The sequence below is a fragment of the Cebus imitator genome, unplaced genomic scaffold (assembly GCF_001604975.1).
Source record: "Cebus imitator isolate Cc_AM_T3 unplaced genomic scaffold, Cebus_imitator-1.0 Scaffold499, whole genome shotgun sequence".
In the NCBI taxonomy this organism is placed as follows: domain Eukaryota; kingdom Metazoa; phylum Chordata; class Mammalia; order Primates; family Cebidae; genus Cebus; species Cebus imitator.
The window spans coordinates 435,532-448,669 of NW_016107814.1; the positions used below are offsets into that span (position 1 = coordinate 435,532).

Sequence of the window (13,138 nt, forward strand, 5' to 3'; positions counted from 1 at the left end):
GGCTCACTGCAACCTCTGCCGCCTGGGTTCAAGTGATTCTCCTGCCTCATCCTCCCAGGTAGCTGGGATTACAGGCATGCACCTCCACGCCTAGCTAATTTTGTATTTTTAGTAGAGATGGAGTTTCTCCATATTGGTCAGGCTGGTCTGGAACTCCCGACCTCAGGTGATCCGACTGCCTTGACCTCCCAAAATGCTGGGATTACAGGCATGAGCCACCGCGCCCGGCTCAGACACACTGCACTATGTTTCAGTTCCCGGAATGTGTTCTGTCACTACAGGCCTTTGCCCAGAACAGTTATTCTTCCTTATCCCCTGCCCCTGCTGACTTCTTCTCTTCCTGCAATTCTTAGCTAAAGGACTAAGGACTCCATTTAGGTTCCCTTATATGCTCATGTAGTTCCCTGTTGAAATGCTTATCATATCTGTAATATACGTGTTTGATTTTCTGTCTTCTTAGCTACACTTGAAAGTTCCTTGATTTTCAGTAGCCTTGGAAAAAAAAAAAGTTCCATAAGTTATATCTGCCACACTCACTGTTATATTACCAGTTCCTAGAACTGTAGTGCATAGTAGGGAGCCAACAAATATTTGTAGAATGAGTGGAATAAATAAATTTTCAGAAGACTCAGGAAGTGAATTTTAGAGATAGACTGAAAAAAGAACATTGATGATAATCATAATAAAGCAGACTCTAAATAATTAATAACATTAATTAATTTAATTTATAATAGTTTTGTTAAGCCATGTTAAATAGTAATTTTAAAGACTATTTAAACATCGCTTCCCCTAACTGCTTTGCATTACTAGGTCAACTAGATCTCTTTGGTTATCTTCTAGTCCCTCCAAACAGGATTTTTGGGTAGAGTTATATATAATTTAATGTAAATCAGCATAGTATTCTTCAACTGGGGTTATTTTGATATACTGTGAAGCTGGTTTATTTAATACATGACTGATGTTAACTTTAATGGTCCTGCCAAAAAAAAAATTAGACTTCTGGCAAAATCCTAAATCTGTATCTCTATGCTTTTCTGTCTCTGAGCATTCCTTCTCCTCACTAATAACTTAACATTATTATATTATAAAAATAAAACCTGAGTACATCATCTGTTTATTATGACGTAAGTACATTTCTGGTATTTTTTTTCCCCTACATCTAATAAAGGAGCTCATTTTATGCATATAAGGGACAAAAGATATTTGGTAGATATTGATTCTTCTTTGATACGTGTTGATCTCTTAATCTATAGCAAGCTGCATAGCTTCAGCAGTTTTGAAATTTTTTGACAACTTAGTTGGAAGTTTTTAATTCCTAGGAATAGGAGAGACAATTATTACTACATGGGTGCTGCTAAAACTTAACTTGTCATTCCAAAAGCTTCAGCAACAATACTTTTTTTTTGAGACAGAGTCTCTTTCACTCCTGTCACCCAGGCTGGAGTGCTGTGGCTTATCTCTGCTCACTGCAACTTCTGTCTCCTGGGTTCAAGCAATTCTTCCGCCTCAGCCTCCTGAGCAGCTGGGATTACTGGCATGTGCCACCATGCCTGGCTAATTTTTTATCTTTTTAGTAGAGATGGGGTTCACCATTTTGACTAGGCTGGTCTGGAACTCCTGACCTCAAATGATCTCCCCGCCTCGCCCCAAGGGGCTGGTATTGCAGGCCTGAGCCACTGTGCCCAGTTCTTCACCAGCATTACTTTTAATACAATAGAAATTTAAATTTGCTCATCTCCCTCACTTTTGTGGCCAAGAAAGCACTGTTTACAGGTCTGAGATATACTGTTTAAAGGGTAAAAAAGGGAACTTTAGAGTCCTGCAAAAAAAAAAAAGAAAAAAAAAAGAACCACAATATTGGAGGACTCTTATCCACCACCAAACCAACCACAAATGATTTTTTTAAAAAACTCAAACAGGGCGGGTCACTTTAGGTCAGGATTTCAAGACCAGCCTCGCCAATATGATGAAACCCCATCTCTACTGAAAATACAAAAATTAGCTAGGCATGGTGGTGTGTGCCTGGAGTCCAAGCTACTTGGGAGGCTGAGGCAGGAGAATCGCTTGAACGAATCCCAAAAGCAGAGGTTGCAGTGAGCCAAGATGGTGACTGCACTCCAGCCTAGGTGACAGAGCAAGACTCCTTCTCTGAAAAAGAACTGAAACAACTCTCATATATCTGAGGTTGACTGCAGTGATGAAAAGAACACCATTAAACTGGGAATCTTGTGAACTATCACAATGTCCCAAGTGTTACAAAAATGAGCAAGAGGAAATAAAATCTAAAGAGAACTTATTGCAGATAATCAGGAAACAACTGTTTATACAAATCAACTTTGGAGACTACCTCCTTCCACCCAGAAAACAACCAGGAAACAGAAGAAAGCCTGTAAGTCTACACTCCAGACAGAGCTGAATTTACTCAGATAAGCATTTGAGGATATAAGAATGTTTACCTTGGCTTATAATTTTTAAAACTATTAATAAGAATGGATGACTAAAGGAGAAATGAAAAAAGTTGATGAAACATAGGAAAGGAATGGAAGAAAAAGACAGTTACCTCATTCATGAGTGAATAAATTATAAGATACCCAAGGGTAAATGGACTCAAATGAAAGTAGGAGGCAATGAAGAAAGGCATAGAAAGAAGCAAGAGAATTGAAAATGACAAAGAAAAAAGTAAAGTGAATCAGAGAAAGTGGGGAATGGTAGATAGGTAAAGACTTAATATTCTTATTATCAGAGTCCCTGAAGAAGAAAAACAAAGAAATGAAACATAATTAATATTTTAAAACATAATCTAGGCCGGGCATGGTGGCTCACATCTGTAATCCAAGCACTTTGGAGGCCAAGGCGGGCGGATCCCCTGAGGTCGGGAGTTCAAGACCAGCCTGACCAACATGGTGAAACCCTGTCTTAAAACAAACAAACAAACAAACAAAAAACAATCTAACAAAAGTTTCCAGAAATTGAAAAAAAAAAAAAAATTAGAAAGCGTTCACTAGGTACCTGTAAAAATTAACCCAGATTTACTGACTTCGAGATACATATTTGTAAAACTATTAGATTTCAGAGATAAAGATGAAATCAAGTCTTCCACGCAAAAAGAACACACAGCTTACAAAGGCAAATTTACAGAAAGCATCAGATGTTGCAAAACTGGTGTACAAAGCAAGGCAACATAGAGCAGTGTTTTTTTCTTTAAACTCATTGAAGGTGTGAATTAAGGATTTTATAGGCAACTTAATTTCCTCAAATATCAAGGTTATAGAAAAAGTTTTCAACGTAGAAGAACTTGCGTAATTTCTGTACCCTCCAGCCATTTCTGAGGAATATATAAGAGAATGAGCTTTATCCAGCCAATTGATGACTGGGAAATTTTCAGCAAAAGGACTAATAAGGAGAGGATGAGGTGTGAAGATTTGTGCAACTGTTGGATATTGTAACAAAATACAATATTGCAACTAGAACTATGTAAGGAGAAAAATGGATAATGTGTGGGCAATAATGGATGGTTTCTTCTTGTTTTTTGAGATGAAATGTCACTCAGTGCAGTGGTGCAATATTGGCTCACAGCAACCTCCACCACCCAGATTCAAGCAATTCTCCTGCCTCAGCCTCCCAGGTAGCTGGAACTACAGGCACAAGCCACCATACCCAGCTAATTTTTTTTGTATTTTTTAGTGGAGACTGGGTTTCTCTATGTTGGCCAGCCTGGCCAACATAGAGAACTCCTGACCTCGTGATCCGCCCCTCCTCAGTCTCCCAAAGTGCTGGGATTACAGGTGTGAGTCACTATCCCCAGCCAATAGAGGGGCTTTAAAGACTACCGCAGAGAAAAACCTGACACACCAGATAGTAAAGTGTTAATTAAGAAAATGTATAACTATGGGATTTAAAAGATATAAGCACAAAGGTAACCAATAGAACAATAATAGAAATACCAACTCCCCCTGAATTTCTGAAAAATAAGTGGAAAAGAATACACATTTCATAATGAAAAACAGCTAATACAACAAAATACATATAATTAGAAAATATTATAATAGAGTTGAGACCAAATGCATCAGTCTTATGCAAACTATTAAAAAAGGATTTTCAATTTGGCTTATAAATAAAAAATCTTGGAGAGACAAGCGATATATCTAAAATAAAGTGATTCAGAAAAGCTAAAAATAAAGGATTAGACAAAAGTATACCAGGGAAATGGAAACAAAAATTGAGCAGGAGTAGTGATGCTAATATCAGACAAATAGTATTCAAAGATAACAAATTAATGAGGAAAAGAATAAGAAAACCATGGGTCTAATTAAATTTAAATCAAAATATTGGCTTTTTGAAACAATTGAAAAGTTAGTTAACATATAAAGCAAGGCAACAATAGAGCAGTAATTTGAAAGGAAACTCAAGATGTGAATTAAGGATTTTATATCCAACTGAATAGTTGTAAAGCTGGCATTTTATTTTATTTTTTTAATTATTATTTTTATTTTATTTATTTATTATTTTTTGAGAGGAGTTTCACTCTGTCACCCAGGCTGTAGTGCAGTGGCCTGATCTTGGCTCACTGCAGCCTCCACCTCCTGGGTTCAAGTGATTCTCCTTCCTCAACCTCCCTAGTAGCTGTGACTACAGGCATGGGCTACCACACCCAGCTAATTTTTTTGTATTTTTAGTAGAGAAGGGGTTTTACCATGTTGGACAGGCTGGTCTCAAACTCCTGACCTCAGGTGATCTGCCCACCATGGTCTCCCAAAGTGCTAGGATTACAGGCGTGAGCCACCATGCCCAGCTTTACTTAGTAGAGGACCAATACATGCATTTTCTACTAAGATCTGGAACAAGGCAAGCATGCCCACTATCTCCAGTACTTTGCAACATAGTCTACAGGTATGAACCATGCAGTCTGACAAGAGAAATTAATTAGAGGCATAAGAGTAGGTAAAGAAGAAAAACTCTCTCTATTTGCAGATAATATAATAGTTAACTTGATTAAGAAGAAATGGAAGCGATTTTTTTGAGATTGAAACAATTTTTTTTTTTTTAATGATTGAGACCAGTTTCCAGGATTGGCAAACTGCATCCTGTGGGCTAGCTGGTTGTTTTTGTGCATAATCACACCCATTTATTCACATATTGTCTGTGGCTGCTTTTGTACTACATGGCGAGTTCAGTAGTTGTGTGAGAGGGGTCATATGGCCCACAACCTAAAATATTTACTATTTGGAACCCCTTAAGGAGAGGTTACCTGATCCCTGCTCTAAGCAAATAAATTCGAAAACCTAAATTACATGGATAATTTCCTAGGGAAAAACAGATTGCTGAAATTAAGCCCATAAGAGTTAGAAAACATAGACAGTTTCTGTAAAAAAACAGAGAAAGTTATTTAAGGAACTGTCTCAAAAAGGCTACAAGTCCAGATGGTTTTACAGAATTTTATCAGACATTCGAAGACTGAATACTCCCAGTGCTTCAGGGCCTTAAAGGAAGAAAAACTTCTTAATTATTTTTCTGAAGCAAACATGACACTGATACTTAAACAATATAGAGAAAGAAAACTTGACATGGGGATCATTCAACACAGTGTTACCAGACAATCCAGCATCACATCAAGATGATACTCTACACCATTGCCAAGTGGGATTTAGTTCAGGAATGGAAGGCTGGTTCAATATGAGGACATGTATTAATATCATACACCATGTTAATACATTTGACAAATTATTATTTTCAGAGATGCTGCAAAAGTCTTAACAAATTCAGCACCCATTTATGATAAAAATACTGAGGAAATAGATATTGGAGGAATACTGTTCCAACATGATAAAATATATGTAACTTAGTTGTTAAGCTAGCACCTTATTTAATAAGGGAGCAATACATGCATTTTCTACTAAGATCTGGAAAAAAGCAAGCATGCCCACTATCTCCACTACTTTGCAACATAGTCTACAGGTTTTAGCCATGTGATTTAATAAGATAAATTAATTAGAGGCATAGGAGTAGGTAAAGAAGAAAAACTTCCTGTATTTGCAGATTATAAGATTAGGATACAAGGAAAAATACTCCATGTGAAAACTAACTCAAACAAAAAAAGAATTTAGTGAAACAGGATACAAAATTGATATATAGAACTCAATAGCCTTCAGATATATGGCAATAAACAATTAGATATAGAGAAAAATTCCTTTTAGGATAGCCAAAAAAAGGTTAAATACTTAGAAATAAATTTAACAATAAATGTATAAGACTTAGAAAATATCTTTTAGTTTGTTCAAATTTTCTTAAGAATTGTTTTGGAATTTTCCTAAGTCTAGAAAGACTAAATATTACAATGATGTCAGTTCTTCCTAAATTAAATTATAAACATGGTGTAATCCCAACAAAGATACCAGAAGTGGCCAGACGTGGTGGCCAACGCCTGTAATCTCAGTACTTTGGGAAGATGGGGTGGGCAGATCACAAGATCCAGACCATCCTGGCTAACACAGTGAAACCCCGTCTCTACTAAAAATACAAAAAATTAGCTGGCCATGGTGGTGTACACCTGTAGTCCCACCTACTCAGAAGGCTGAGGCAGGAGAATCACTTGAACCCAGGAGGTGGAGATTGCAGTGAGCTGAGATCAGGCCACTGCACTCCAGCCTGGCAACAGAGCGAGACTCCGCCTCAAAAAGAAAACCCAGAAATATCTGTTATTTTATGAAGTTAAACAAGTTGATAATAGCATATAGCATTCATGTAGAAAACATACAAGATTAGGAAGATTCTGGAGGGAGAAAGAAAGTCTTGAGGGACACTGGGTGCGGTAGTGGGCATGGTGGCTCACGCCTGCAATCCCAGTACATTGGGAGGCTGAGACGGGCAGATCACCTGAGGTCAGGAGTTTGAGACCAGCCTGGTCAACATGGCAAAGCCCTGTCTCTACTAAAAATACAAAAATTAGCTGAGCATGGTGGCAGGGGCCTATAATCCCAGCTACTTGGGAGATTGAGGCAAGATAATGGCTTCAACCTGCAAGGCGGAGGTTGCAGTGAGCCAAGATTACACCACTGCACTCCAGCCTGGGGGACAGAGTGAGTCTCATTCTCCCAAAAAAAAAAAAAATTATGAGGAAGTGGTAATTTTATCAGATATGCTATGAAGACTTTATAATTAAAATGGTGGGTAGCAGCTCATGAATAGACAAATAGACCAGTGGAACAGAATAAAAAGTTCAGAGTTAGAGACAAATAACATACAGAAATGTATTATGACACTGTACACAAGAATAATAGATAGAGATCAAAGTGTAGGGAATGAAACATACAAACCCTGGTGTATGGTGAAAGGATTTCTGTTAATCAAATCCAGAGGAAATGAAAAGATTGGTAAAACTGACTGCCTAAAAATTAAAATGTTTTCACAACATAAAGTCAAAAGACAGCTGCCAAACTTGGAGAAAATATAACATATACCACAAAGGGCTGATATCTCTAATACATAAGAACCCTTAAAAGTTGAGAAACAATGACCAAAAACCCAATGGGAAAATGAGAAAAAGACATGAACCAGTAATTCACACACAAAAAAGATGAAAACGACTCAGAAACATGAAAAAATGCTCAAACATACTCAAAATTAGAGAAGTGAAAATTAAACCAACACAGAGATACCTGTCAGACTGGCATAAATTTTAATATGTGATACATTCTTTTGACAAGGCTGTGGGAGACAGGTGGGGTTTTTTTTTTTTTTTTAACATTGCTGATGAGAATGCAGATTGTTAGAACTTTTCTGTAGGGTAAATTTTGTAATACTTAACACAGCTTTACATATATGCATGCTTTTTGTCCCAGCAATTCCACTGCTAGCAACTTATACCACAGATACCCCTCCAACAATATGAAAATGCATGTGTTCAAGGTTATTCCTGGAAGCACTGTTTGTAATTGCAGAGTGTTTGAAACACCTTAAATATACAGACATAGGAGAGAAGAGTGTTGAATATGCTATGGGAAATCCACACTGTAATATTTTGCAGCTATAGTAAAGGATGAGGAAGTATTAACTCAGAGTAATTATCAGTACGTTCATTAAGTGAAAAAAGTAAAGTCCCATACATAAAATATGCCACCTTTTATGCAAGAAAGGTGTGCCGGGGTAGTTTATTGGCTCTCATCTTCAAATTTACTTTTTTTTCTGCTCTGTAAAAATGGACCTTGGCTTTTTGAATACTTTTCTCTTGCCAGCTAGTACATTGTTAAGCTTTGTCAGCGAAGGGCATTGGAGAGACCTTTCAGGACTCTCAAGGGTTTTGCTTCTGATCTGGTGTGCTGGCTCAGCAGGATCCTGCGGTGCAGGCTGCTTCCCCAGTTCTCACTCCTGCAATACACTGCAGTCCGAAGCAGCTTTCCCTGCCAACCCCATTTCCCTCCACAGCTCCCCTGAATAGGTTCTCCGGGCGCCATTGAGGGTGGATTTCTAGCAAGATCCGCTGATGTAGCACTACAGCAACTTCTTTCCCCAGCTCATCTGGATCTCAGTCCTGGGAAGAGAAAAGGACTTGCTTGCACTCTTTCTCAGCCCTGGGGGTCGGGTGCTCCTATTTGCTATTTGTTCCCTTTACTGCTTCCCTGCCAATTCCTCATTATTCCAGTCCTGTGTTAAAGTTATTGAATCCTTAACCTTTCTTTATTCAAACTGATACTCATTTTTTCCTTCTAGTCGAACTCAGAGTGATACAGAAGGAGAAAGAAGAATATACACAAATATCTGTTTATGTGAACAAAAGAAATGGAAAGGATAAACCGAAACTATAGAGACTAATTGCGTGCAGGGATGGGACAGAAAGGGGTGGAAAGAAGGGAGGGAACGGGAAGGTTGTAGGGACAAAGAGGGAGTGACACTTGTGACTCTTAGGATCATAGTGATGTTTCACATACTTTTCGCATACCCCAAATGTAATCAGACAATTAAAACCCACCAGGATGTAGGTGGGGGGAACCCAAAACTGAACTCAAAAACTAAAAAATAAGCCTGGTTATATTACAAATATCTAATTTAACACCACTGAAGAGGGTGGGGAAGAAAGAACTAAAGTCTATATTAAAGCATATCTTTTTTTTGTTTTTTGAGACACTTCATGAATTTGCATATCATCCATGCACCTGGGCCGTGCTAATCTTAACTGTATTGTTCCAATTTTTAAATAATAAAATACTGTCAAAAGCACATCGATACAAGAGTGAAGACAGTTGTGTTTATAAGTTAGTGTTTCTCACGGGTATAGGTTAGCAATTCTGTAACTATTTTATGTGTTTACTAGAATTGAATAAATAAGTTAATAGGTTGTCAACAATGAAAGCTGGATTACTCACTTGTGGAGAAAGAAGCTTTAAACAAGGAAGTGTTGAAAGCTAAAATGAATCCTGTGGTTTTAGTTTGGGATCAGGGTATCAGTATAAACTCATGGTTTTAAATATCTAACAGTAAAATACAGAAACACAGATATTTGTACATGTATAGGTTAGCATTCATATGTATATTTCCCACCTATCTCAGCTGAAAGGCCTAGAAGCAGTGACTCCAGTAATGGTGAGAACACCTAGAACCCAGATACTGGTCTCTAAACACCTTTTTCCAGTAAAAGAACTACAGTTCTTAGAAGTGGTTGATTCCAGGGATGAGACAAGAAAAACACAGGATGGGCTTTGAGCATCTTGTGGTGCCAAAAAGTAAGGGAATGTTCAAAAAATAAAAAAATAAAAAAAATTAAAAAGGAGAGGACTTGTTGCGCTAACCTGAAGGAGCTCCTAATGATTAAAGCTGGAACAATTTGAACAAAATAATGATAGTATTAGATTTTGACCCCAGAATAAAATATCTGTAGGTTCTTACTAATATAAGTGATTAAATAAGCTAATAGGAGGAAAGTGGTAGGTCTTCCTCAAAGTAGAATTCCAATGAATAAATGTAGAAGAAGGGAAGGTGAGAACTGCCATTTGGCATACACCACGGAAATGTTGCAGACAAAACCTATTGATGAATGCTAAAATTCCTGGGTGAAGTTTGAGGAGAAACAAGATTTGAGTAGTGTCAAAGTATCTCCTCCAAAATATTTACCAAGTTCGTAGAAAGCAAAGTGTCTTTCTGATAGAGGAACCTGGCAGACAGAAAACAAGCTAAACATCACTAGTAATATGTCATATTAATATCATTAACCTCTTTTTAAAGTTTTTTTACTTTTTATTTTTGAAGTACAAAAATTATTCTTTATTCTTTTGTATTATTACAGTATTATTCTTTCTCTTCTTTTTACACTATAAACTAACATGAACCTTTTGATATGATATACTGAGAAGGACATCATTGTAGTATTCTTACCAAAATTCTAAGTTTGTTCCTATCATGAGGAACTAGCAGTGAAACCCAAATGGAAGGACATTCTACAAAATAACTGATTAGAACTCGTTGAAATTGTCAGGATCACGAAAGATAAGGAGAGACTGAAGAATTTTAACAAACTCAAGGAGACTAAGGAAAAACAACAGATGCCATGTGGAATCCTGGATAGGAATCTGGAACAGGAAAAAAAAAATGAGTAAATTAAAAATTGTGTAAAATTTGAAAAAGGCCTATAGCTAATAATATTGTATAAGAATTTATTTCATGTTCTTGATGATTGTCTCATGATCATGTCAATGTTGACTTAAGGGAAGCTGAAGAAGAGCTTTACAAGGGAACTTTTTCCTGCTTTTGCTACTTAAAAGTAGTTCCAAATAAAAAGCTGAATGTTGGCCGGGCACGGTGGCTCAAGCCTGTAATCCCAGCACTTTGGGAGGCCGAGGCGGGTGGATCACAAGGTCAAGAGATCGAGACCATCCTGGTCAACACGGTGAAACCCCGTCTCNTTTTTTAAAGACAGAGTCTTGCTGCGTCACCCAGGCTGGAGTGCTATGGTGCAATCTCAGCTCACTGCAGTCTCCGCCTCCCAGGTTCAAGCGGTTCTCCTGCCTCAGCCTTCCAGGCGGCTGGGATTATAGGTGCCCGCCACCATGGCTGGCTAATTTTTGTATTTTTAGTAGAGACAGAGTTTCATCATGTTGGCCAGGCTGATCTTGAACGCTTGACCTCAAGCAATCTGCCCACTTCGGCCTCCCAAAGTTCTGAGATTATAGCCATGAACCATGGCACCCAGCCTATGGCATATTTTACATAGCATAATGTTTTATAGATTCATCCATATTGTAGCATGTATTAGAACTTCATTCATTCCTCTTTATGGCTGAATAATATCTATTGTATGGATATACCATATTTTGTTCTGTTCATCTGTTTATCTGTTGATGGATATTTGGGTTGTTTCCATCTTTTGGCTATTGTGAATAATGCTGCTATGAAAATTAGTATAAAAATATCTTTTTTTTTTTTTGGAGAGACTGTCTTGCTTTGTTGCCCAGGGTAGAATGCAGTGACATAATCTCAGCTCACCACAACCTCCACCTCCCAGGTTTAAGCATTTCTTCTGCCTCAGCTCCCCAATAGCTGGGATTACAGGCATATGCCACCATGCCCGGCTAATTTTTGTATTTTTAGTAGAGATGGGGTTTCACATGTTGGCCAGGCTGGTCTCAAATTCACGACCTTGTGATCCACCTGCCTCGGCCTCCTAAAGTGCTGGGATTACAGGTATGATCCACTGCGCCCAGCCTACAAATATCTTTTTAAGTCCTTTTTCAATTACTTTGCTTCTGCACCTAGGAGTGGAATTGATGGGTTGTATGGTTAATAATGAGAAACCTGTTTTCCATAGCGACTACACCATTTTACATCCCCATTAGTAATGCTTGAAGGTTCCAATTTCTCCATGTACTTGTGAACACTTATTTTCTAGTTTGTTTTTTTTTTTTTTTAAATAGTAGCCATCCTAGCGGGCATGAAGTGATATCTTGTGATTTTGATTTGCATTTCTCTAATAACTAGTGATGCTGAACATCTTCTTATTTGGTTTTTGGCCGTCTGTATATTTTCCTTGAAAAGGTCTATTGAAGTATTTTGCCCATTTTCTGTTTTTTTTTTTTTTTTTTTTTTTTTTTTTTTTTTTTTTTTTTTTTTTTTTTTTTTTTTTTTTTTTTTTTTTTTTTTTTTAACGTCTACAACAGGGTTAGAAAAAGGTTCTTGGAACATCGGGAAGAAACCATCACAATAGATCGAGTCTGCAGACAAGAAACATTTGTTTATGAGATGGTAAGTAGGAATCTCACCTGTTTCACTCTTTTCTCTTATAACAGTAAACTGACATTGTTAGTAATGGTAGTATGGTAGTTTATCCTGGGTATGCTTAGTTGAAAACAAACTAGAGAAACTCCTTTGAGTCTGGGAACTAGTGAGTGAAGAGGACCCTTAGAACTCAAGTGACCACATATTTGACTTTTTCAGATCTATGCCTTTATTCTTGCTTGGTTTTGTCTTGCTTTTGGTATTAGGCTAGATTTATGCCTTTTTACTACCCTATTTCTGGTCTTTCTGTTCTGCCCCTGATTTTGGTTTAACCACATTCTTTTTTTAATTTTATTTTTTTATTTATTTTTAAGATGGGGTTTCACTATGATGGCCAGGCTGGTCTTGAACTCCTAACCTCAGGCGATCCACCCACCTCGGCCTACCAAAGTGCTAGGATTACAGGCGTGAGTCACCACGCCCGGCCTAACCACATTCTTAATCCTTATCTGTGATCTCTTGTGTAAAACTCTGGGAAATTTTAAGATGATGACTGTTAAGGAATTAGGAACTAGTAGACACAATGGATCCAGAATCAATGCTCTGGGCACTGTGCTGGCACTTGATCATGCATAAGCGCACCTATTGTCTCTCCCATTTATTTTACTTTTATTGTGGTAAAATTTACGTAACATAAAATTTACCATTTTGATCATTTTAAAGTGTTCAATTAAGTGGCAGTAAGTACATTCACAATGTTATATGATCATCATCACTATTTCCAGAACTTTTTCATCATCCCAAACAAATTCTATACCCATTAAGCAATAACTCACCAGTTTTCCCTCCTGCAGCTCCTGGTAACCTCTATTCTACTTTCTTTCTCTATGAATTTGCCTATTCTAGATATCTCATGTAAGCAGAATGCTTATTTTGT

The 13,138-nt window shown here is 37.5% G+C and overlaps 1 protein-coding gene and 1 pseudogene across 2 annotated transcripts in view; one reads left to right on the forward strand and one right to left on the reverse strand.

Annotated features, from left to right (window-relative positions):
• Nucleotides 1-13,138, forward strand: part of SNAPC3 (small nuclear RNA activating complex polypeptide 3) — a 48,143-nt gene that overhangs the window by 3,848 nt on the left and 31,157 nt on the right. For both annotated transcript variants that reach the window (XM_037733209.1, XM_017513684.2), the window contains exon 3: nucleotides 12,144-12,228. In XM_037733209.1, the coding sequence (XP_037589137.1) occupies nucleotides 12,144-12,228 (85 nt within the window). The remainder of the gene's footprint in view (nucleotides 1-12,143; nucleotides 12,229-13,138) is intronic.
• LOC119468826 lies at nucleotides 9,107-9,207 on the reverse strand (annotated as a pseudogene).